This window comes from Blennius ocellaris, assembly GCF_963422515.1.
Source record: "Blennius ocellaris genome assembly, chromosome: 2".
NCBI classification, from domain to species: domain Eukaryota; kingdom Metazoa; phylum Chordata; class Actinopteri; order Blenniiformes; family Blenniidae; genus Blennius; species Blennius ocellaris.
In genome coordinates, this window is record NC_137651.1 from 889,176 (window position 1) to 911,923 (window position 22,748).

The 22,748-nt window shown below is 45.1% G+C and overlaps 1 protein-coding gene across 1 annotated transcript in view; it reads left to right on the plus strand.

The window, feature by feature from the left end:
- Positions 1-836: 836 nt before the first annotated feature.
- Positions 837-22,748, plus strand: part of LOC308143766 (ATP-binding cassette sub-family G member 4-like) — a gene marked incomplete at both ends in the record, with an annotated part of 38,550 nt that continues 16,638 nt past the window's right edge. The window contains 2 exons of the mRNA XM_080514681.1: positions 837-1,080; positions 21,087-21,204. Coding sequence (XP_080370807.1) covers positions 837-1,080; positions 21,087-21,204 — 362 coding nt within the window. The remainder of the gene's footprint in view (positions 1,081-21,086; positions 21,205-22,748) is intronic.

Here is a 22,748-nt window from a genome sequence, read left to right on the forward strand (position 1 = left end):
GTCACCAAAGAAGCTTATCAGATGATCCAGGGATGGACTTCCACTTGAACTGTCTGTGTGTCTCTGTGTGTTTGTGATGGACAGCTCACCTATCCAGGCCTTCACACTTTGCTGGCTGGGACCCTGAGGTTGTCAGAGTTTGTAGTCCAGCACCAGATGAAATTTCAGATTTAGACATAAATGCTCAAAAAACTTTAATATAAAGCAAGTTGTACAAGAAAAGGCCCTGGTAACTATAACTTCCCTATGGTCTTAAATGTGTTTGACTTGAGTGCAATCCTTTTATTGGTGTATCTAAGGAAGCTTCTAAGGAACATTTTGTTTGGTTGGCATGCTTATTGTTCAAGCGTTAAACATTGCCTCCTACTGCTAAATAAAAATAACTCCTACCAGAGAAAATCTCTCATCTCAAGATGTACAGTTGGTACATGTTTACTTTAGTAACAGAAGCAATCGAATGCAAGCATTTTCAGACAAAGCACAGCAGGAGTTGATGGGATTGGTGTTAGTTTAGTGAAGAAAACTCTACCCCAGAGGTGAAAGTGGAGAAAACAGAACTTTATTATTATGATATTCTTGAAATATATTGATAAGGGATTGTGATTCTCCCATGGATATTGTTTGGTCCCTAACAATATCTTTATATATGTATTGTTTCTGGCACTAGCTGGCTTGATCAACTGTAGTGTGGATGGAGAACTTTGGTGAAATTACCTTCAAACATGCCAATAAGGCACAAAAAGCCCATTCGGAGGTGCAAAATCAGCATGAAGGACTTCATGAGTTTTAATTGTTCCTCATTATCCCTTCTGTTGACATGTAGTCAGAAAGCTGGGATGGACAATAAGGCTTTGGAAATGGACTTGGTGAGCATCCCGATGGAGGAGAGCGTGGTGTGTAATGGAGGAAGTCAGCCGCAGCTCCAGCAGGAGGCCTCCATGCTCACACACCTGAAGAAGGTAGAGAACCAAATCACGGATGCTCAGCATTTCTCCCACCTCCCCAGACGCTCGGCCGTCAACCTGGAGTTCATCAACGTCTCCTACAACATCTGGGAGGGGCCCTGCTGGAGGAGGAGAGGTAACACACACACACACACACACACACACACACACACACACACACACACACACACACACACACACACACACACACACACACACACACAATTTTTCACTAAACCTGATTATAAACACGTAAAGATTGCCACATTTGTCCCCCATCTACTTTTAGGAAGTAAATAAAACACTGAGCAATATATAAATATCTCAGCACCAGTGTTACCACTGTTACTTTATAAAACTACTGATTACTGATTATTAGTTACGCCTTTAAAAAGTAACTTAGTTACTTCACAGATTACTTGTTTTTTAAAAGTAACTAAGTTAGATTAAAAGTTACTTTTTAGTTACTTTCAGCAGCTACCAACACCCCCCCCCCCCCCCCCCCCCATTGTCTGACCATAAAAATTACAAACAGTTTTGACAAACAGTCTGCCGATCCCTGCCTCCTGCACCTGCTGATACATATTTAACCTTTGACTTTCATTCCTTGTTGTATTTATATCTGACTCACGCTTTTATTATCAGCTTTTTACTATTACTGGAATTTATTTACCCAGACATGTAGTTGTAGTCTGTTGTTGCACTATGTATTTATTTATTTACGCTGCCTGTTCTATGTGACTTTATTTGCCCCCCTCCCCGACAAATAGTCTTTCATTGCTCGATTGATTGATTGATTGAATTAAAAAGGGGAGTTATTGCAAATTTTAGGTTTATTGTTGAAGATGGTTGGTTCCGATTCTTTTGTGTTACCTGAACACACCGTTAGAGTGTGTTGGCTTGTGATTGACTGAGAGTGGAGAAGGGGGTTGGTCAGATGAGCGTATGTATGCACTGCTTGTGTCTATCACAGTTTGGAGGAGAACGGGGGAGCGTTGGTTCTGTTGATAAAGGGGCTGTTGGGATTTATAGTTGGTTATTAGCTTTAAAATTACTGTAAGTAATAGATTACTGAAACTAATAAATCACTCGAAGTAATTTATAAAAATTTTTAATTATTAATGGAAGTAAATGGTCATTTACACATTAACAACTCCTAAAGTAATTGAGTAATTACTTAAAAGTGAATAAATTATCAAAAATAATTTATGAATGAAAAATTATTAATTTGAAAAAATTGGTTGTTTATCAAATAATAATGAAATTGGGGCACCATCAGCTAAACTGGAAATAGCTGATACCAAAATATCAGTCTTGTTTGTGTAGGGATTTCTTACCTCATATGGAGCACTATTTATGTTTGGTTGGCTATCGATAATGAGTAATAATGATCAAAGATAGTTATTAATAATGTTATTGAAATTTTAATCTGATCTGTATCAGAAACCTCGGAGCTCCACCTGTCGTAACAGGAAATGATAGCCAATTCAGTTATATCAGTCTCATAAGATATACTAAACAGTGAACCAGGAATTTTAATTAATACTTAAATTAATTACAATTACCAGAATTAACTATGAATGTTGAAGGATTTTGGAGTTCTTGACACAGAAGAGGTCGACATTTCATTCACCTTTGTGCACATTAATAAAACAGCAAGTATGATTCCAAAAATTATATTTATTCACACTGAAAACAAATAAACACAGATTCTAACTACCTATATACAGCTGGGTGTGTGTAGGTGTGTGTGTGTGTGTGGAGAGAGAAAGAGAGAGTGAGAGAGAGAGAGAGGTAGAGGGAGTGTGTGTGTGAGACGTGTGATGGAACTACAAAACAAGATGGCGGATCACAAAAAACTCCATTCAAATGGAGGTTGTCAGAGAACAGGAAGTCTGTCCTGGGTCTCGACCATGTGCTGGGAGAAAAATGGAACATGGAAGCTAGTCTTTAGCATCTGCTTCCTGTGTGTCTCTGCTAAAAGACCATTTCTAGAACGAGTTTATGTGAATGCGACTTGCTTTGTAAAACGTCAGGAGTCGTCAGATGGTGTTCAGTTACTGTGTGATGTTGTCTTTGATGTGATATGTGTAGGATTGTGAGTTGACAAGTTAGTAAAGCAAAGATTAGCATGCAGACCCTGTGTCTGAGCTAACGGAGTTACAGAACAGAGCTAACGTTGGTTTACAGGTTGATAACTGCTCCTAATATCATTATCTATAGAACTCAATCACTGTAACAGAATCAACACATCTTCATAAAGTTAAACAGTTCTATCATAGCATCAGGTTTAACTAATCTCAGGTAATGCCCAGTTGTTCCCACTTCCTTGAAGGAGTTCAGTTGTTGTCCTGCTGGAGGGAAGCTGGTGTCTTCCCCTGTAGTTAGCACCTCCTGCTAACTGTGGTTGCTGGTTCTGCAGGCTGAGGAGAAGAAGATGGAGTTGATGTTTCAGGAGTCCTTCTTTGCAGCTCCTGGTTGTTCCTTTTGTCCAGACTGAGGATCTGGTCGCTCAGGTCTGTGATGGTTTTCCTGCTGGTTGAGGAAAACACAAAGAAGTTCTGTGAGGCGTCGTTTCCCTGGTTCCGTCCTGGAGAAACCGGTTGATGGGAGAGCAGACTCTGGGCGATGGTCTTCGGGTCCTGGGAAGGTCTGACCCTCGTGGTCGGGTCAGCAGAGGAGTTGAGGAGTGAAGGCCCCTGGTTGCAAGCCTCTGGTGTTAGCTGTATGCTAACACTGGGTGAGTGGAGCTGCTGGGGAGCAGCTCTTCCTTGGTGTTCACAGGAGACAACTTTCTGCAAGACTGTTTTTTGTTGCAAGTGTGTGGATTCGAAGGTGTCGAATCCTGAGAGCTTCAACCAATCAGTGACTGACAGAATGCACGGGGGAAGCGTCTTTTGAGCAGAAAGTGGGGGAGGATCTTCTGTGGCAAAAGGTCTCCCCCACTGGGTGTGATGATCAATCACATTCCTGGGTCAGAATTCATATGTCATGATTGTGTATCATGACATATTAAAATTGTCTTTCCCTAGAAATGAACAAACTTTCTATGGTCTTGTGAGATCCCAACATTTGTAAAAGCGTTATTTAAGTTAGTTAATATTTCTGTGCAAAATATAACAATCTTAAAAATAACAGGGAAGGTGTGAGATTTGAGCATATACTGTTACAAACCAGTGAATTGTCAACCATAAATATGCAATAATTACCAAGAATCTATCAATTCAGCTAATAGGCATTTATTCACAAAAATACATTAATTCATAAATAGTTCTGATATTTTTTCATAAACCAACACAATCAAGTAACAAACATCATCTAACACGGAGATCTAATTTACTAAACAGCAAACACTATGTACAAAGAAAGTGTGTGTGTGTGTGTGTGTGTGTGTGTGTGTGTGTGTGTGTGTGTGTGTGTGTGTGTGTGTGTGTGTGTGTGTGTGTGTGTGTGTGTGTGTGTGTGTGTGTGTGTGTGTGTGGGGACCAGGCGTCTGGTTCGGAGCGGTGGCTGTCATGACCACCGTCATGGCATGCGGCAGCGTGGGGAGATGATGATGATGATGATGATGATGATGATGGGGAAATGATTTTTCCTACAGGCAGACATTCTCTCCAATGTGATGTGGTCCAGAAGTAAGTTTTTAAATAACTTTACATTCAAATTACTTCTGAATTTCCAGTTCATGAGGATTGCCTTCTTTGCGACGCTTCGGAAGACCAGGAGTGTGAAGGACTCATTTTTCTCTCTTTTAATTTCTGTGTAATCACCTAACAGGCGATGCAGGTGAGACTGGAATGGGGTGGCCCAGGCATAACGATAAGTCTTCACAGATTTTTTGCCAGAATGTTTGGACTGGTGTACACAGCCAAAGTGCATGTAGGTAGTTATCAGGTAGATTAGCTGTGCAGTTTGAACATATGTTAGTGGGAGTGAGACCATCTTGAACATCTTTGTCCTGTAATGAACTCTGTGTAGGACCTTGTATTGTATAAGCTGTATATTGGTGTTTTTGCTCATTTTGAATGTGTTTCTACAGATTTGTGACCAAAGCGTTGGTTCTATGTTAATGTTTAGATCTTCTTCCCATTTGGAGCTTGAAGGGATATTGTGGTATTGGAACATGACAGGACTGAAACGATTTTAGAAAGTGGTTTTGGTGCTGAGATCTTCAGGAGGTTTGTCACTGTCTGAGGTAAGTTTAGGTTCATCTCTTCTAGTTTGAACTTTGTTGGTATTATTCACTTGAGCTGAAGATATTCCAGATAATTGTTTTGACTGATACCATAAGTTTCTATTAGATCTTTAAATGGAATAAAAGAGTTATTGAAGAGAAGGTGTTCCAAGTTTCTTATTCCCTTGTTTTTCCATTTTGTGAAGTTTATTGGTTTCTTTCGTTGCAGGATGTCAGAATTGTTCCAGATAGTGTGAGTTTGCAGGGAATGAGTGATGATCCATTAATTTTAAGAAACTCTCACCAAGCTGTCAGAGATTGTTTATATTGATGCTTTTAAAGCAGTTATGTTTTTTGATGACAGGACTGAAGAAAGGAAGGTCTCTGATGTGGAGATCTTCACAGAAGGTTTTTTCAATGTCCAGCCAGCCTTCATCTCAGGGTTTCTGATTAATCCATATTACAACATAGAGTAATTTATTGGGGAGATAATAATTATAAAAGTTTGGAAGTTGTAAGCCACCTTGGTCCTTGGTGTTCTGTAGTGTCTTTAAACTTATACGTGATGGTTTGTTTTTCCATAAGAATTTTGAGATATGGGAATCCAACGTGTTAAACCATGGTTTTGTTGGAATCATTGAAAAGATGTAGTTAATTTTAGGCAGGACCATCATTTTAATTGTTGTTACTCTCCCCATAAGTGATATAGGAAGTGTCCTCCACTGAGTGAGGTCCTCTTCTATTGTATTAATAAGGGGGGTGTAGTTTAAGTGTACCAAGTCTGACAGTTTGGCTGAGATATTAATGCCGAGGTATTTGATGTTCCCTGGTTTTAGTGGGGTATTTGATGTGTGCTGAAAAATAGAGTTAATAGGCAAGACAACAGATTTATTCCAATTCATAGAATATTCTGAAATTGCAGAGAATCTGTCTATTAACTCTACTGTTTCTGGAAGAGAGGTCTGTGCGTTTTGTAGGAAGAGTTAAACATCATCTGCATGAAGGCAGTGATTCGATAAAAATTGCAAAGAGAGATGGTGAGAGTGGACACCCCTGCCTGGTGCCTCTCTTGAGATTGAACCTTGAGGAAGTTTGATCATTTGTTTTAACACAGGCACTGGGTGAGGTGTACATTGTTTTTATCCAGGAGAGGTAATTTTGTTCAAATCCAAATTTCCGTAGTGTAGCAAGTAGAAATTTCCAATTTACCCTATCAAAAGCTTTTTTCTGCATCTAAGGAGGTGATAATGGCCTTTTGTTTATTGTGGTGGCAGTGGTCTATAAGATTAATTAATCTGTGTGTGTTGTTAGTGGAGTGTCGTCCTTTAATGAACCCAGTTTGACCAGGGTGTATTATGTGGGGTGTAATTTTTTCTATTCTGCTTGCTAATGTTTTACTAATTATTTTAAAATGTACATTGATTAGTGATACCGGGCGATCACGTCCTGAAACTTTACCATCAGGCATGTCCTGAAGAGCTCCATGCAGTTCTTCTATTGACATTGATGCGTCTTTTAATTTTGGGAGGTCAACTGTGCTCAGAAAGTTCTCTATTTCAGATTGTGAAGAGTAAAGTTTTCTATAAAATTCTCTGAAAGTAGTGTTTATTTCCTGAGGGTCACAAGTGATTTCACCATTTTGAGTTTTAACAGAGGATTGTACACTTTTCTTTATTTCATTTTAACTGATTGGCTAATAGTTTGCTGGATTTAATGCCATGTTCAAAGTTCTCCCAGCATAATCTCTGTAGTTGAAATTGTGTTTTATGTTCAATTATTTCATTCAAATCTATTTTTAATTTCCTTTACTCAGTTAACAAGTGGTCGTCTTTGGAAGCAGCATGAGCTGTCTCTATGGTCTTGATTTTGTCTTCTAATTCTTTTTCCTTTATTTTTTCGTTTTTGTAAAAAAATATTTTGCCCCTCATGACAGCTTTAGTTGTGTCAAGGTTAGTGGAACTCAATTGCACGGCAGACAAGAAGCTCAGTTCAAAAAGTGTTCAAAACAACGGCAGAAGCGAAGTCAGGCATTCTAAGGTCAAGACCAGCTAAGGCGGTTGGGAAGGAAATCCAGGAGGAGAAGTCGAAATTGGCCAGCGAAATTGTTGTAACCAGAGCTACAACAGAGGGGAACTAAATACAAATACTAATGACAACTACCAACAGCTGTGACCAGGAGGAGGAAGCAGGAGAGCACAGGGGTGGAGCTCAGGGGAACACAGGAGGGGAGAAGTGAAAACTCTCAGGAAAGGAGGGGTGAGTTAGAGCAGGATCATGACAGTAACCCCCCCCCTCCCAAGGGCTGGCTCCTGACGGCCCAGGCAGGTCCGTCATTAATGTTACTTGCCGGGACCCATGAGCGCCCCTCCGTCCTATATCAATCCCAGTCCACAAGGAATTGGTGACCCCTCCCTCGACGCCGGACCACCAGGAACTTGCGGACAGTATAAACTGTATCTCCGCTATCCAGTATCTGACAGGTGGAGGGACTTTTGAAGCGGGGACCAGGGGGCTTTCGGCGGTGGGTTTGATGTGTGAAACGTGGGATGGATCCGGATGTTCCTGGGGAGTTGAGATGAACGGCCATGGCGTTGATTACTTTGGAAATAGGAAAAGGGCCAATGAATCGTGGGGTTAACTTGCGTGATGGTCCCTGGAGTTGGAGGTTCCTTGTGGAAAGCCACACATGCTGCCCTGGCCGGTAGGTTGGTGCCTGGGAGAGACGATGGTCAGCGTAAATCTTATGAGACGCCGCCATTCGGAGAAGACGATGGCGGGCTTGGATCCAGACGCTCCGTCTGTCCATTATACTGAGGGTGGTGGCCAGAGGAGAGACTCGGGAAGGCTCCAATGAGAGCACAGAACTCCTTCCAGAAATTGGACGTAAACTGGAGGCCACGGTCTGAAACCAGATCCTGAGAGAGACTGAGCTGGAAAACATGAAGGAGGACTAATTCAGCGGTCTCTTTTGCAGAGGGTAGTTTAATGAGGGGAATGAAATGAGCCATTTTAGAAAAACAGTCAACTGCAGTGAGGACGGTGGTTTTGCCATGGGATTCAGGAAGTCCAGTGACGAAATCCAAAGCGATGTGGGACCAGGAACGAGAAGAATGCACATGGGTGAAGACGTCCATCAGAAGCTGACCTCTAGGACAGAACTGCCCCATGCCCAAATCTGAGGCGTCGACCTCCACCACAAACTGCCTCTCGGGATCTGGTTGAACGAGAATGGGGGCCGAGCAGAAAGCTGTCCAGAGGTTCTTGAACACCTTGTCAGCCTCAGGGGTCCATGAGAAAGGAGAAACAGTGGAGGTGAGTCTGCAATGGGGCTGCAACCATACTGAAATCTTTAACAAACCTCCTGTAAAAATTGGCGAAAGCCAAGAAAGCTGTAGTTCAGGGGTGGCCCACCCTGGTCCTCGAGAGCCGCAGTCCTGCATGTTTTAGATGTCTCCTCACATCAATACAGCTGACAGCAATTAGTGGCTGCTTGTCAAGCTTTCTGCAGAGCCTCATCATGACAACAGGTGTGTTTGAGCAGGGAAACATCTAAAACATGCAGGACTGCGGCTCTCGAGGACCAGGGTTGGCCACCCCTGCTGTAGTTGTTTGCGGTTCTCTGGAGTGGGCCATGAGGCCACAGTGCTGACCTTGGCAGGGTCCATCCAGATGTGTCCTGGGGAAATGATCAGACCGAGGAATGATGTTGAGGGAACGTGAAACTCACATTTCTCAGCTTAAACAAATAGGTTGTTCTCCAGGAGGTGAGAGAGGACCAGTCTCATATGCTGGATGTGAGTCTCCTGATCTGGGGAAAACACAAGACTGTCATCCAGGTACACAAAAACAAAACAGTTGAGGAAGTCCCTAAGGACATCGTTGATTAAGGCCTGAAAGGTGGCAGGTGCGTTACACAGTCCAAAGGGCATAACCAAATACTCATAGTGGCCGGAGGAGGTATTGAAGGCTGTCTTCCATGCATCGCATTCATGAGAATGCAAACCAAATGGTAAGCATTACTTAGGTCCAGTTTGGAAAAGCAGTTGGCGTCTTTGAGGAGCTCAAATGCAGATGTTCCAAGCCGGCCACTTGGGGGTGGGGTGGGGCGGCGCGGGGGTCCAGCTGGGCCAAGTCCTAGCGACGGGGGGACCTTCTCCCTCTCAGCCCCCCCTACCTTACCTCACCTTACCTCATTCAACAATAGGGGCCAGTGGACGGGGCCTAGGGTGGGGGGTCCAGGCCACTTAATTGTGGTCTGTCCCTCCCCTGACTTTGCACTACCCATAATTTTAACTACACTTAGTCACGCAGGGTCTTGAGGGGATCAGCTGGCTTTCGGGGTTCTGCCGCTGGGTAGCAGTAGAACGCCTGGGCCCCCGCTACCCCTCAATTTTAAACTGCACCCTAGACACACATTGCACCCAACACCCCACAGGGTGGGGAGGGGGGGCGGGCGCTCCCCCCAGCACATCCCGCTGTGGTCCCACCGTGTTCCGGGGTGAGTGCGGCTGGAGTACGGGGGGCATGCTCGCTCGGGCGTGGCGCCCCGGGGGGGCTGGGTAGTGGTTCTCCCTCCCTATGCATGGTCGGATTGGTGGAGAATGAGATCCTGCAGTGGCCTGGTGGGGGCCTGGCTGGCGGCCTTGGGGAGTGGGGGGCACCCCCCCTCCCAACCAAATAAATGTATGTGCGTGTGTCTGTGTATATGTATGTCTGTATGTGTATGCGTATGCTTTGGTGTGGGTGTGTCTCTGTGTGTGTGTGTCTGTGTATGCGTATTCTTTGGTGTGGGTTGGGATTAGGTGATGGGGCAGTGGGGGGGTGGCATTGGGGCTCTTGGGGGTTGGAGGGTGACTGTCCTCCAGCCGAGCCTGGCTGGGCCACGTCCCCTCTGGGGCTCAGGGCCGGTCTGGGGCTCGGCGGCTGGGGCCCTCTCTGTCCCGCCGGGGTTGGGGGGGGTGGTGGGGGGGATGGCCCCCGGTGGTGCGGCGGGCTCCGCTGCCGGGGTCGTGGGGACTCCCTGCCTGCGTGGCCTGGGGGCGCTGCACTGGCCGGTCCCGACTTGGCAGCTCGGGTCGGGGCCTGGGGCCTTGCACCCTCTATCCTTCTCCTGTGGGCCCCTCTGGCCTGCGGGGGGTCCTCTCTACGCGCTCCATCTGGTGCCTTCCGGGTTGGGGCGTGGCTCTCCGGGGGGGTTTGTCGGGGCCTCGCCGGGTCCGGTGGGTCGCTGGGTACCGGAGTGGCGGCGTCCGGCCCTGGTGGCCTCGGCCCCCAGGGTGGTACTGCGGGGGCCCCCACAACAATTCCATTCACATCCAGAGGGCAAACCACACACACACACACACACACACACACACACACACACACACACACACACACACACACACACACACACACACACACACTTCCACTTCTCATTGATGAGATTTGCTGCTGATTTTTCTTATTTTCTGCTATTGTTTTGTCAATTTTCAAAATCATGTTGTTGTTTTTTTGTTTGTTTGTTTGTTTGTTTGTTTTGCTCTTTGTGTCCTTTTATTTTTGTCTTTGCTATCATTGTTGTGATTATTTTGGTTTTTGCTCTGTTGTTGCTCAGGCTGGTTTAATCTCATGGCAGTTGCAAAAATATTTGGATCACTGTGATTATTGTATTATAATGAAAAAAAGAAAAAGAAAAATGTATGTAGCACTAACAAGGGTACCTGTATGTATCTCCCCACCCAGTCTATCTCTCTGTCTTTCCTCTCCTATCCTCTCCTCTATCCTTTCACCCCAACCGGTCCGCAGAATGTCGCCACCTCTGAGTCTGGTTTCTGCAAAGGTTTCTCCCTGTTGGGGGGAGTTTTTCGTCTCCACAGTCACAAACACACCTGCTTGCTCATATGGATATGTTGGGCTTTTCTATTTTCTCTATAAAATCACATTGGAATGACTGTAATGTATTTAAAAATGTCTTTTTTTTAATAAAAAAAGGAAAGAAAATGCAGATTTCATAAGTGGCAGAGGATAGCGGTTCTTAGCATTCTTAGCATTGCGGGCTCGATTGTCAATACAAGGTCTCAAAGACCCATCCTTCTTCGAGACGAAGAAAAACCCAGCTCCTGCGGGTGAAGAAGATGGCTGGATAATACCTGCTTCCATGGAGGCCTTGATGTAGTCATCCATCGCCTACTGCTCCGGCTTTGACAGAGAGTAAAGACAGCCACGAGGAATTGGGGCGCCAGGCTGCAGGTTAATGGCAGCAGGCCAGGATTTTCTCAAGGTCCAGCGAGGGCATGACAGAGCTGGTTGCCGGGTAAACAGTGGTGAGCTGGGTGGAGTTCTTAGAGGACAGACAGTTATCCCCAGCTCCTCACACGTCCCATCACTCAATCAATACTGGGGTTTTGCTGTTGAAGCCAGGGGACACCCAGGACCACAGGGAATTGTGGGGACTTAAAAGGGTGGAAGCTGATGGACTTAGAATGACCATCGCGAAAGCTAACCTGTACTGGCTGAGAGGTCCAAGTTATCCGGGACAAGAGTTATCCAGGGCATGAGCCTCAATGGGCGGGTTGAGGGGGAATGTATTCAATTGGAGTCTCTCAGCCAGCTGCGAGTGCATGAGGTTAGTGTCAGCCCCGGAGTCCACCAGTACTTCCACCTGTAAGGAGACACCTAGAGCCGAGAGAGTAACAGAGAACACGGGACGCTGGGAGTCTTTAAAATCTGAGATTGAGTGCAGTGACCCAGGCACACCATTTGAAGACTTGCCTCGTATCGGACAGTTGGTGAGGCAGTGCCCAGGTTGACCACAGTAAAAGCAGAGCCAGAGTCTGAACCGTCTCTCACGTTCCTCAGGTGTTAGACGCGCCCGGCCCAGTTGCATTGGTTCCTCTGTGCAGGAAAAAGATGCCGAGGCCGGAGGACCAGAAGGCAGCCGACGAGGGGGCAACGGTGGTCATCCATGAACTGATGCCGGAGCTTGCGGATTTCTCCTCCTTGAGTCCTGAGTCGCACATCCCCAGTCAGCCGAATGCCACTCCTTTCGGATTGCCAGTGCCACCAGCTCATCCAGACTGTCAGGTAGCTCACGGGAGAGCAAAAGAGTCTTCAAACTAGGAGACAGTCCAAACAAGGAGCGTACTTATGCAGAGCGGGTCGAGCACGAAGCTGTACATAAAACTAACTGGCAAATAAATACAAGTGTTCATCTCAGAAACTGAGTTCCATGTCCTGCTTTCCACCGGCTGTGAGACGAAGGAGTGAACCCCGAAGCTGAGAACAGCTTCACCCTGGAATACAAGTTGGTCTCCCTTGCATCTTCCGACCACGGTCTGGAGACCGGAGCAGGAAGAGGGTTAACACTTTCTCACACACTGAGAACTAACATTAACAAAAGTGGTTTCAATAAAACATTTTTAGAAACCGCAGGGTTTCCTCTACATTAATTTAGGAGGTGTGTGTGTGCGTGTGTGTGTGTGTGTGTGTGTGTGTGTGTGTGTGTGTGTGTGTGTGTGTGTGTGTGTGTGTGGGCACTCAGTGGAATAGAACAGACAAAACACAGGCTGCTAAAGCCAGCTTAAGCAGCAGCAGCTCCATTGCAGTCCACAGTTGCAGGCAGCGAGCATCAAACTGTCATTTCGCTGGTCAATTTTCCAGTCTGAGTGGGGATGTAGTGACCACGAGTGTCCACCAGGTGGCGACGGACCTTGGAGGGTCAGTGTGAGTGGGTGTAATGATATTGAACGGTGACCATAATGACCACTAGGGGCACGCCGAGGGAGAATGCAATGACTAAATGTGTCCACCAAATGGCGACCTCTCAAAAGATTGCAGTCACCCACGCAGCCACCAGAGGCGCTCGGTACGCTCTTTCTGGACAGCGTGACGTCACTGGGCTTATACACGGCTCATGGGCCTGCCTGGAGCACGCCTGGGGTCTCGTGGCCGAGAAATCCCAGGGACAGTGAATGACACATGGTATGGGAGCGGGGTTCAGGTCGGCATGCGGGGGAATGCGTAGTCGCAGCGCGCACACAGGATCCAGGTGAAGAAGAAAAAAAAAGAAAAAGTAACTGTTCTCTGCTCGTCCAGCGAGGTGAAGAAACTCCGGGCCCAATCAGTGTTAACGCGTGGTCCTTTGTCTCCATGCGAAGAGGTATGTCGTGTCCATACGCACGTTCGACTTGGATTTTATACCTCAGCGTTGTGTTCCGGGCTCCGCTGTGTTCCGGGTTCCGCTGTGCTCAGGGCGACATGGATCAATCCTGACTGGGCCCACCCCAGAGGCTCCGGCTGGTGAAGGAGGTTTTGGATTCCCCCTGCCGTTGACTTGCAGTGCTGTACCATGCTAGGGGGAAGGACCCGGGGGGAGGGTCACGGGGCCAATGGCAAATTTTCCAGGTCTAAGCATTTGGTCTCTTTGTTCTTAAAACGTGGTCCCCCCTCCCCCCTTCCATGAGGTGGAGTGGCCACTGGACTTCGACTCCAACAGCAACATGAGGAAAAATAGCGGGTACGAATGGTGTTAGAATGCAGACGAACTGGCAACCAGAGTTACAAGAGAGGGGAACTAAATACAAACACTAATAACAATTACAAACAGCTGTGACCAGGAGGAGGAAGCAGGAGAGCACAAGGGCGGAGCTAAGGGGAACACAGGAGGGGAGGAGTGAAAGCTCTCAGGAGGGGAGGGGTGAGTGAGAACAGGATCATGACAAGCCGTGTCCCAGAGGACACATTGAGAGATCGTTTGTTTCTAAAAAGATTGTTTTTTAAAGAATCTGTGGAAGTCTGGATCCTTGAGCAGTGTTAAATCTCCATTGTCTTAATAGTAGGGGTGATTATTCTATTAGTGACTGTCATAGTAACAGGTGACTAACATGCATAGTCATTGATAGTGATAGCGATGATTGGAGTGAATCTGTGCGTTCAAAGTGTCTTTAATCACCAGAAAGTAATCTAAGCGTGAATAGGATTGATGCACTGTTGAGTAGGTGTACTCTTTAAGAATAGGATGAGAGGTGCGTCAAGCGTCGCAAAGACCATAGTCACTCTTGTACTGCTGTATTATATCTGGGGATTCCCAGTGTCTGCTATGTGCTGCTTTACTAACTCTGTCCATTTGTGGATTGAGGGCTATGTTGAGGTCTCCTCCAACTATAAGTGTTTTGTCAGAGTGTGTTGAGAGGGTGGTGAAGAAGTTGTGATAGAAGGAGAGGTCATCAACATTTGGGCCATAGATGTTTGCGATACACATCTCTATGTTCTGAAGAGAGATATGAATAATTATAAATCTTCCCTCTGGGTCTATGATTGTGTTTTTATAAGATTAATGTATTTTATTTCTGATTATGCCTCCCTGCTTGGAGTTATAACCAGCTGAGTATGTGTGAGGAAATTGTGGTGAAATCAGTTTGTGATGTCCTGTGGAAGGTGTGTGTGTCTCTTGTAATAAGACAATGTCTGCCTGTAGTTTATCCAAGTGTTCAAAAACTTTTTGTCTTTTTGTTTGTGTCCATTCCACGTACATTCCAGGTGACAAATCTGAACAGGTTCCTAGCTACACTCATCTTCTAGGTGGTTTTTCTAATGCGTGTGTGTGTGCGTGCGTGCGTGCGCATGTTTTTAAGATTCCTAATTCTGACTGGCTATTATCCCCCGCCGTGGCCGAGAGGCCCCGAAGGGGGATCTTGAAACAGTCTCCGTACGTACGTCCGTACGTTCGAACGTTTCTACCTATATCTCGGCAACCCCTGGGCCCACAGTGACCAAACTTCACATGTGGATACATCTCAGAGGGGGAAGGGATACTATGGTGACCTTGACCTAATTTGCATATTAAGTAGGTCACAGGGTCACGAAGTGCTTAAAAACACATTTTGGGCTCTGGAGGCCTAGGTTTTTGAGCTAGGGCTCTGAAATTTTATACACACATGATACACACTCCAGGGATAACCTCCAGTACACCAAGTGACCTGACCTTGACCTTGAAGATTGGTAGGGTCTGAAGTTTGCTCGTCATGGTTGCACAATACATGTATTTTCATATAAACATTTCTGCGCATTTCTCAGCAGTTCCTGGGCCCACAGTCACCAAACTTCACACATGGACACTCCACCTGGGGAGAAGGGACACCATGGTGACCATGACCTAATTTGAATATCAGGTCACAGGGTCACTAAGTGCATAAAAAACACCTTTTGGGCTCTGGAGACGTATTTTGACATAGCTTATGAAGAAGACCTTTCAGATTCTACATAATTATCTACTAGGACCCATGGAACACCCTCTAGTGTACCAAGTGTGCTGCCTTAGAGCTTGCTTTGTGAGAAAATATAAAGCCCTCCGGCGGGGGAATAGCCGAGCAACGGCCTTCTTGTTTAAACACATTTTGTCGGCTGTCTTTTTGACAGCCGACAAAATAGCGCTCTTCACTGTGCTTTGAGTACCGTATTTTCCGCACTATAAGGTGCACCTAAACACCTCAAGTTTTTTCAAAAGCTGACAGTGAGCCTTATAACCCGGTGCGCCCTATATATTGTGGCGAGCACCGTGGAAGATTTGCTCTTCTCGAGTCTGCTACTTGCCAGCTGAACAACCAGAGGCTTTTATTTTGACAACTCTGACTTCGCAACCGGAACTTCAGAGCGGAGGAGACTCCACACAACACATTCATCACTCATGGTTGCAAACCAACATTCTAACAAACCAAAATAAACTAGACGAAATAATTACTCCCTAAACTGGGGAACAAAAACACATAAACACAATCAACACAACACCAAGCCCAACAACAACCCACAATAACCTCCAACAACACAAAACATGAATTCCCATCATGCCTTGCAGCGACCACCTCTGTGCAAATGCATAAAGGAGCCGATAGCTGCAATGCATTATGGGAGTTTCTGTTTGTCGTGTTTTAAATGCAATTATTGGGGGTTATATTTGGTTTGTGGTGTCGGTAATAATTGTGTTGTGTTGTGTTTTTGTTGCTTATTCTTCTATTCTATTGCTTTTATTGTCATTGTACAATAAATTGCACAACGAAATTACGGTGTAGCTAAAAACACAGTAGACATACAATAAACACCGGCAGCCATTCTCACATTCAGCATTGCATTCATCTCAGCAGACACACCATGTATACAGAATAACCTAAACATTCACACACACATTCAGCTCTCACACAGTCCCGCTCACATACACCCAAGGACATAGTGCAGAAATGTAAAAGTTAAAGAATAAGTTAAGTAAAATAACAATGTAGCTGCCTGAGGTACCTTGGCTAATAAGAATGTGCGGTTGAGCACAAGGTACCTGTTATTTGTACAGAGTAATGGAGTTTGATATATTGCACACCGAGGTAGATAGGCTGAGGTAGTGTGTCTAACTGTTCAGTGCCGTGATGGCTTGAGGGAAGAAACTGTCCCTCAGTCTGTTGGTCCTGGTCCTGATGGACCGGTACCGCCGTCCTGAGGGCAGCAGCTCGAACAAGTGGTGTGCAGGGTGGGTAGGGTCAGCTGTGATCGCCTCGGCTCTTCTGAGGCACCGTGCCGTGTAGATGTCTTTTAGTGTGGGGAGGGGGCAGCCGATGATCTTCTGCGCCGTCTTTACGACCCTCTGGAGCCTCCTGCGGTCTGCCTCGGTGCAGTGGGAGAACCACACGGGGATGCAGTAGGTCAGGATGCTCTCGATGGTCGATCGGTAGAAGGTCACCAGCAGCTTCTGGCAGATGTCCTTCTTCCTAAGCACCCTCAGGAAGTGCAGCCGCTGCTGGGCCTTCTTGACGACGGCCGAGGTGTTCCCAGACCACGAGAGGTCAGCCGAGATCACGGTGCCCAGGAAAGTGAAGTTGTGGACCCTTTCCACGAGCTCGCCGTTGATGTGAAGGGGGGGTGGGTCCGACGTGCGACTCCTCCTGAAGTCCAGGACGACCTCCTTGGTCTTGGCGGTGTTCAGGATCAGGTTGTTTGTGGAGCACCAGGCGGACAGTTGCAGGACCTCGTCCCTGTATGCTGACTCGTCACCGTTGATGATCAGTCCCACCACTGTAGTGTCGTCGGCGAACTTCACAATGGTGTTGCTGGGGTGTGCAGGTCTGCAGTCAGTTGTGTACAGTGAGTAAAGCATCGGGCTTAGTTCATGTACCGGTAGTTTAGTTTATTAGTTGTAAGTTGTCAACCAGCAGTGAAGAAGGTTTTGTGTGTAGTGTCCTCCTGGCATAGGCTGCAGGTAGGACTATCAAAATAAAATGCGTGCAGCTCTCTGGGTGTTAGAATCAGTGGAAAATGTAACCTAATGGCTTTGAGCTATAAAGGTTGCTGACCACTGGTCTATTCCATGCGCCTTATAATGCGGTGCGCCTTATATATGAACAAAGTTGTAAAATATGTCAATCAATGGAGGTGCGCCTTATAATCCGGTGTGCCTTATAGTGTGGAAAATACGGTACTCATGCCTGGTATAGAACTGCTACCCAATACTGGAATCGGTATAGGTGCATCCCTAATATTAAACCATTTTCATTGAAAAAAATTAGTAGGGATGCATGAATACTGATATCAGTATGAGATATTGGGTTCGATACTGCACAGAGTACTTGTGAAAGCACAGATACAACCCAATTAGCATTACGTGATGTTATGCGTCAGCAACCATAACATTTAAGACAATGAGTGATGTCAGCGGTTAAGGGATCCTTTAATAATAATAAAAATTGCTTAAAGTTTATTTTGGACATGTGAGCACAAATGAAATTATTCAAAACAACAACAACAAAATTTAATTGGAAACACGCAAAACAAATAGATATAACTGAGCAAAGCAAAGCGAAAAAATGGTAAATAAAGATCTGCGTCTTGGTGTCTTGGTGAGGACCAAGTTTGTAAAGAAGGAATGAGGTCTTTCTTTTGAGAAGAGATGAGGATAGTTTTCAAGCCTAAAATGGCTTGTTTATTTATTTCCTGGTAACACCAGTCTGAGAGTTCAGCCAGATTTCCAAGAATTTTAATTTTATTTTTCAGTTTAATGCAGTTAAATCTATCCTACCATTCAGTTTGTTGATTTTTTTTTTTTTTTTGGGGGGGGGGGGTTGCTCACACAATCACATGCTAGTGGGTTTCTTCTGTGGCACTGTAGCAGCTTTCTGTTGTTTTATCGTGAGAGCTAGTGGGTTAAGGTGGTATTTATTGGTTTATTTTCATGTGGAAGCCAATTCATTTTTATTTCTATGGCCCCAGATACAACACCGTCATTTCAAGGCACTTTTATGGAGGACAAACTTGAGAATTCCACAGGAGCAAACAGAGAAGACGATGGGAAAAAAAACCTCCCTTTTAACAGGAATAAACCTACAGAATCAGACTGAGAGGTGGAGGCTTTCTGTTGTTCTGGGTGGGTTTAGGAGATAGAACCAGAGAAAAGTCTGGTTCTTCAGAAAGTCCCCTCCTCTGAGTCTGGTTTTCACTTGTTTGCATTAACATAAAGACAGACCATTTTCAAAAAGTTCCAACTTGGAAGCTGTTTTCAAATAGTTGTGCTTTGTGATTTTGAGCACTGTTGATATGTAAATGGGTGCTAAGTCTGTCTACATTCAATGAAACAGATTTTCCTCTGAGATCTTTCTTCATTTGAAGTGATCCATTTTTGATGACGTGATTGGAAACTCACCATTTTAAGTGAACAGCAGTGGTCCATTATTTACTTTAAGTGCCAAGAGAGATAACTGGTCATTCGAGGCTGAGACCCCCTGGGTGTCACTCGCACAGGACTTCCGCCAAAGTATGCTATTAATTCTGTCTGTGAATAAAACTTCCTCCTAAACTGCATATAATTTGTGTGTACGGCAAAGCATAACCGGAGCCAAATCCTGTGCCTGTTTCCACTGCAGAAAGTAGGTTAAAAAGTAGGCGGGGTTTATAGCTCCGCAGATATGTGACATTACAACAGCCACGTGGCAGATCTGGACCTTATGAATACTCTGTTGTTGTTGTTTACACCCTCCAATTTGCACTAGTTGTTTTGTTAACTTTTATTTTTTGCAGCCACAGAGCTGCAGCTGCAACTTCCGTGTTGGATCCAAGAGAGTGAACGCTCTGGCGATTTCCCCCCCACCCAAGCACGCCCCCGGCTGGCCGCGGCACAGAACCGCACCGGTGCGTTGCACCAGGACACAGGTTGCCCTTAGCTTTCTGCTCCACCCGTGTCCTGGTACAGTGCACTGGTGCGGTACAGAGCCGGGCCTTTGCGCTGCACCGGGACACGGGTTGCCCTTAGCTTTCTGCTGAAACGACGGAGTAGCCACTCCAGCAGCTCCGCGCCGGAACACAGAGGCTGCTCCGAGCATCTCTTTGCATCGCGTCCGCCGTCGGTCCCGACCTGCTGCCCAACCACTGGCAACATGGATGCGTCGTGAATGGCAGCGCGGACAACGAGCTTTCTGTTCAAACGCAATGCAGCGGCGCTGACCACGGTTGAACAGAACGCTGACCGTTGCTGCATCGCGTTTGAACACAAACCTCAGACGTGATGTAAAGACTGGCACGGCGCACCGGCACGGCGCACCGGCACGGCGCACCGGCACGGCGCACCGGCACGGCGCACCGGCACGGCGCACCGGCACGGCGCACCGGCACGGCGCACCGGCACGGCGCAGACACTATGCTGCAAACAGAAAGCTCCACCGCGATGCAAAGTCCTGAGCACCGGTCTCCCCCTGCTTCACAGCCGCTCTTTCACGACCAACGCGAAAGTTGAGCAGCAAAGAAAAGAAAAGAAAAACGAAAAAAAATAACCAGTACATAGCTGACCACTTAAGCAGCAGAGGATTCATCCAGCCGACATATTAAAATATTGAGGGCGTGTAGTAAATCACTAACCAATCAGCAGACGGCTCCTCAATCTCAGACCCGTTCCATAGTCCCGGGTACCCCGACGGAGGGATAATGTAAAAACGACCGCCTTTGGAGCGGTTGTTTCCAGAAAATTACAAATTCTTAACGGACTATACCTGTCCATTTACGCACTTTTTGTGCGGTGGAAACGGGGCTTTATTGTTGCAGGAGTGGTGCTGGCCCCTTTCTTTTTACAATCCAGTGTGTTCGGTATGTGGCAAAATATAAGTGCGTAAGCTCAGGCGGTAGCTGCATTCATTCTTATCGGGCAATTTTTTTGTTGAGTGGGTCTTCCAGCCTGAAGCCCCGCGAACAGCGTCATGTCGAAGCTCAGAGCTCATTGGCTGGGGTCAATGTTAACACTGCTTGACAGAAGCGCAGCAAGTATAGACAAAAGGCAGCTTATGTGCAGCTCGAGTTAACAGTTAAAAGTCCAAATGAATGAGGTCTATTATTTACTGGAGCACAAGTTTTTAGAAGAAAAATTGAAGGTAAACTGTGTGAAATGATCACAAACTGTGTGAAATGATCACAAAAGAATTGATCTCACATATGAATTCACTGCTCGTCTATTGGCAGAATTACTGCCTTTTATGCAGGAGGCAGGTTTTCAATTCCTGGCCAAAACATAGTTCCATTTAATTACTTTTTAATGTTTTTTTGTTCGACTATTCCCAGTGGGTTCAACATTACATCAGTAAACAAAGCTCTCTGACCGTGTGTTTGCACAATATATTCATAGTGGCAACGTAACACCAGCATTCTCTGAAAGGCACATAAAGCAAACACACAATGTTGTTTGCACATCAGTTCATTATTTATTTATTTATTAATTTTCTTAAGGCCGTAGGGCTGTACTGTATAATTATAACTGGAAGGAACCATATGTAAGTACTTGGTATTGGCAAGTAGCCAAAGGTTAGCACTCGAACTTTTACTTGCCCTTTACAAACATGGTATCATCTACATGCAACTAACAAGTGGCCTGACTTGCTAATAATGGGGTATCAATGTGTCGAGATATCCATTTAAATGTTTAGATACATATTTTTACATTTTCATTAAGTTTTTATTGTTTTAATTCCCAGGGTTCAAAGCTTTGTTGAAGTGCCTCTCGGGAAGGTTCTGTAGTCGGGAGCTGATCGGGATCATGGGGCCGTCAGGGGCCGGCAAGTCCACTCTGATGAACATTCTAGCTGGGTACAGGTGAGAGAACAAAATCACCCCTAAATCAAAGTAATGCGAGAGGAAATACGTTCTTGATGTTAAGTTGAACTCATGCAGACATTTCAGGCCCAAATTGGGCCACCAAAGGATTTTTATGTTAGCCATTTTAGCAATTTAAGCTACTTTTAAATAATTTTATTTAATCCAATTTGGCGATTCAGTAGTCGTGGCTCTTTTGGCCCTGTCATAATTTTTTTCTTTTTGTTTTGTTTGTTTCTTTGACCTTTACTTTTGGGTTAATCTATTTGAGCCATTTCAAACTATTATTGTATTACTTCCCACTTTTGAAGCTGTTTTAAGACTGTCTTACCTGCTTAGCTTGTTTTCCTTTTCTAACGTTTCTTAGAGTAAACCACCATAATTTAATAAACTGTACTTGAATCTAAATGTTACACTTAAGTTTACCTTGAACTGCTTGATCACTGTGTTTTTGAATGAGAATTTGGTATTGTAGGAATTTTTTACCTCATAAAGATCACAAGGTACCATTTATGTTATGTTTTGCTATCAATAAGGAAAAATAGTTATTAATTATGTTATTGAAAATTGTATCTGATCTATATCAGAAACCTCAGCGCTCCACCTGTTTTAACAGGAAATTATAGCCAATTCAGTTATATCAGCCTCACAAGATATACGAAACAGTTAATTGGGAATTTGAATTAATAGTTAACTTAATTACAATTACCAGCATTAACGGTAAAGCTTGAAGAATTTTGGAGTTCCAGACACAGAAGAGGTTGATATTCCATTCATCTTTGTGCACGTTAATAGGTAGGGGTAGGGTTAGGGTTAGGGTTATGTAGAGTAGAGCTTTATTACTCCCCAGGGGGAAACACAACCTTGCAACAACTCACGGAAAGAAGGTGCAGAATTATAAAAACAAAGAATTATAAATATGTAAAATTATGTAAATCTAAACAGGAGTAAAAAAGAGCACAAGAAAATAGAATAAGTAAAAATAAAAAGGATAAACAATCCAGTAAAAAAAAGAAATCCTCTAAAATTGAGTAAATGACAGAAATGGTATACACACAGTGGAGATAGATAGGAACTGAGATGTACTCAGTGCAGATGTAACCGGTCCGTGAGGAGAATGTTAGGACACTAACAGTGAGTTGTTTTACACTGCGGGTGTCGGAGCCTGCCGCTGAATGAGCAGCTGAGCTCCTCCACTGTCGGGTGCAGTGGGTGGAGTGTGTTGTCCATGATTGAGGACATTCTAGTTAGCGTCCTCCTCTGTCCCACCTCCTCCACCGATTCCAGCGAGCGGCCCAGGACAGAGCCGGCCCTCCTGACCAGCCTGTTCAGTCTCTTCCTGTCCCGGTCCGTGCTGCCCGCTCCAAAAATTGATTCCAAAAATTATATTTATTTACAATGAATAACAAATCAAATGAACAAATAAAACACATATTCTAACTACCTATATATAGCTTTGTGTGTGCAGGTGTGTGGAACTACAAAACAAGATGGCGGATCACAAGAAACTACATTCCAAGTGGAGGTTACCAGAGAGCAGAAAG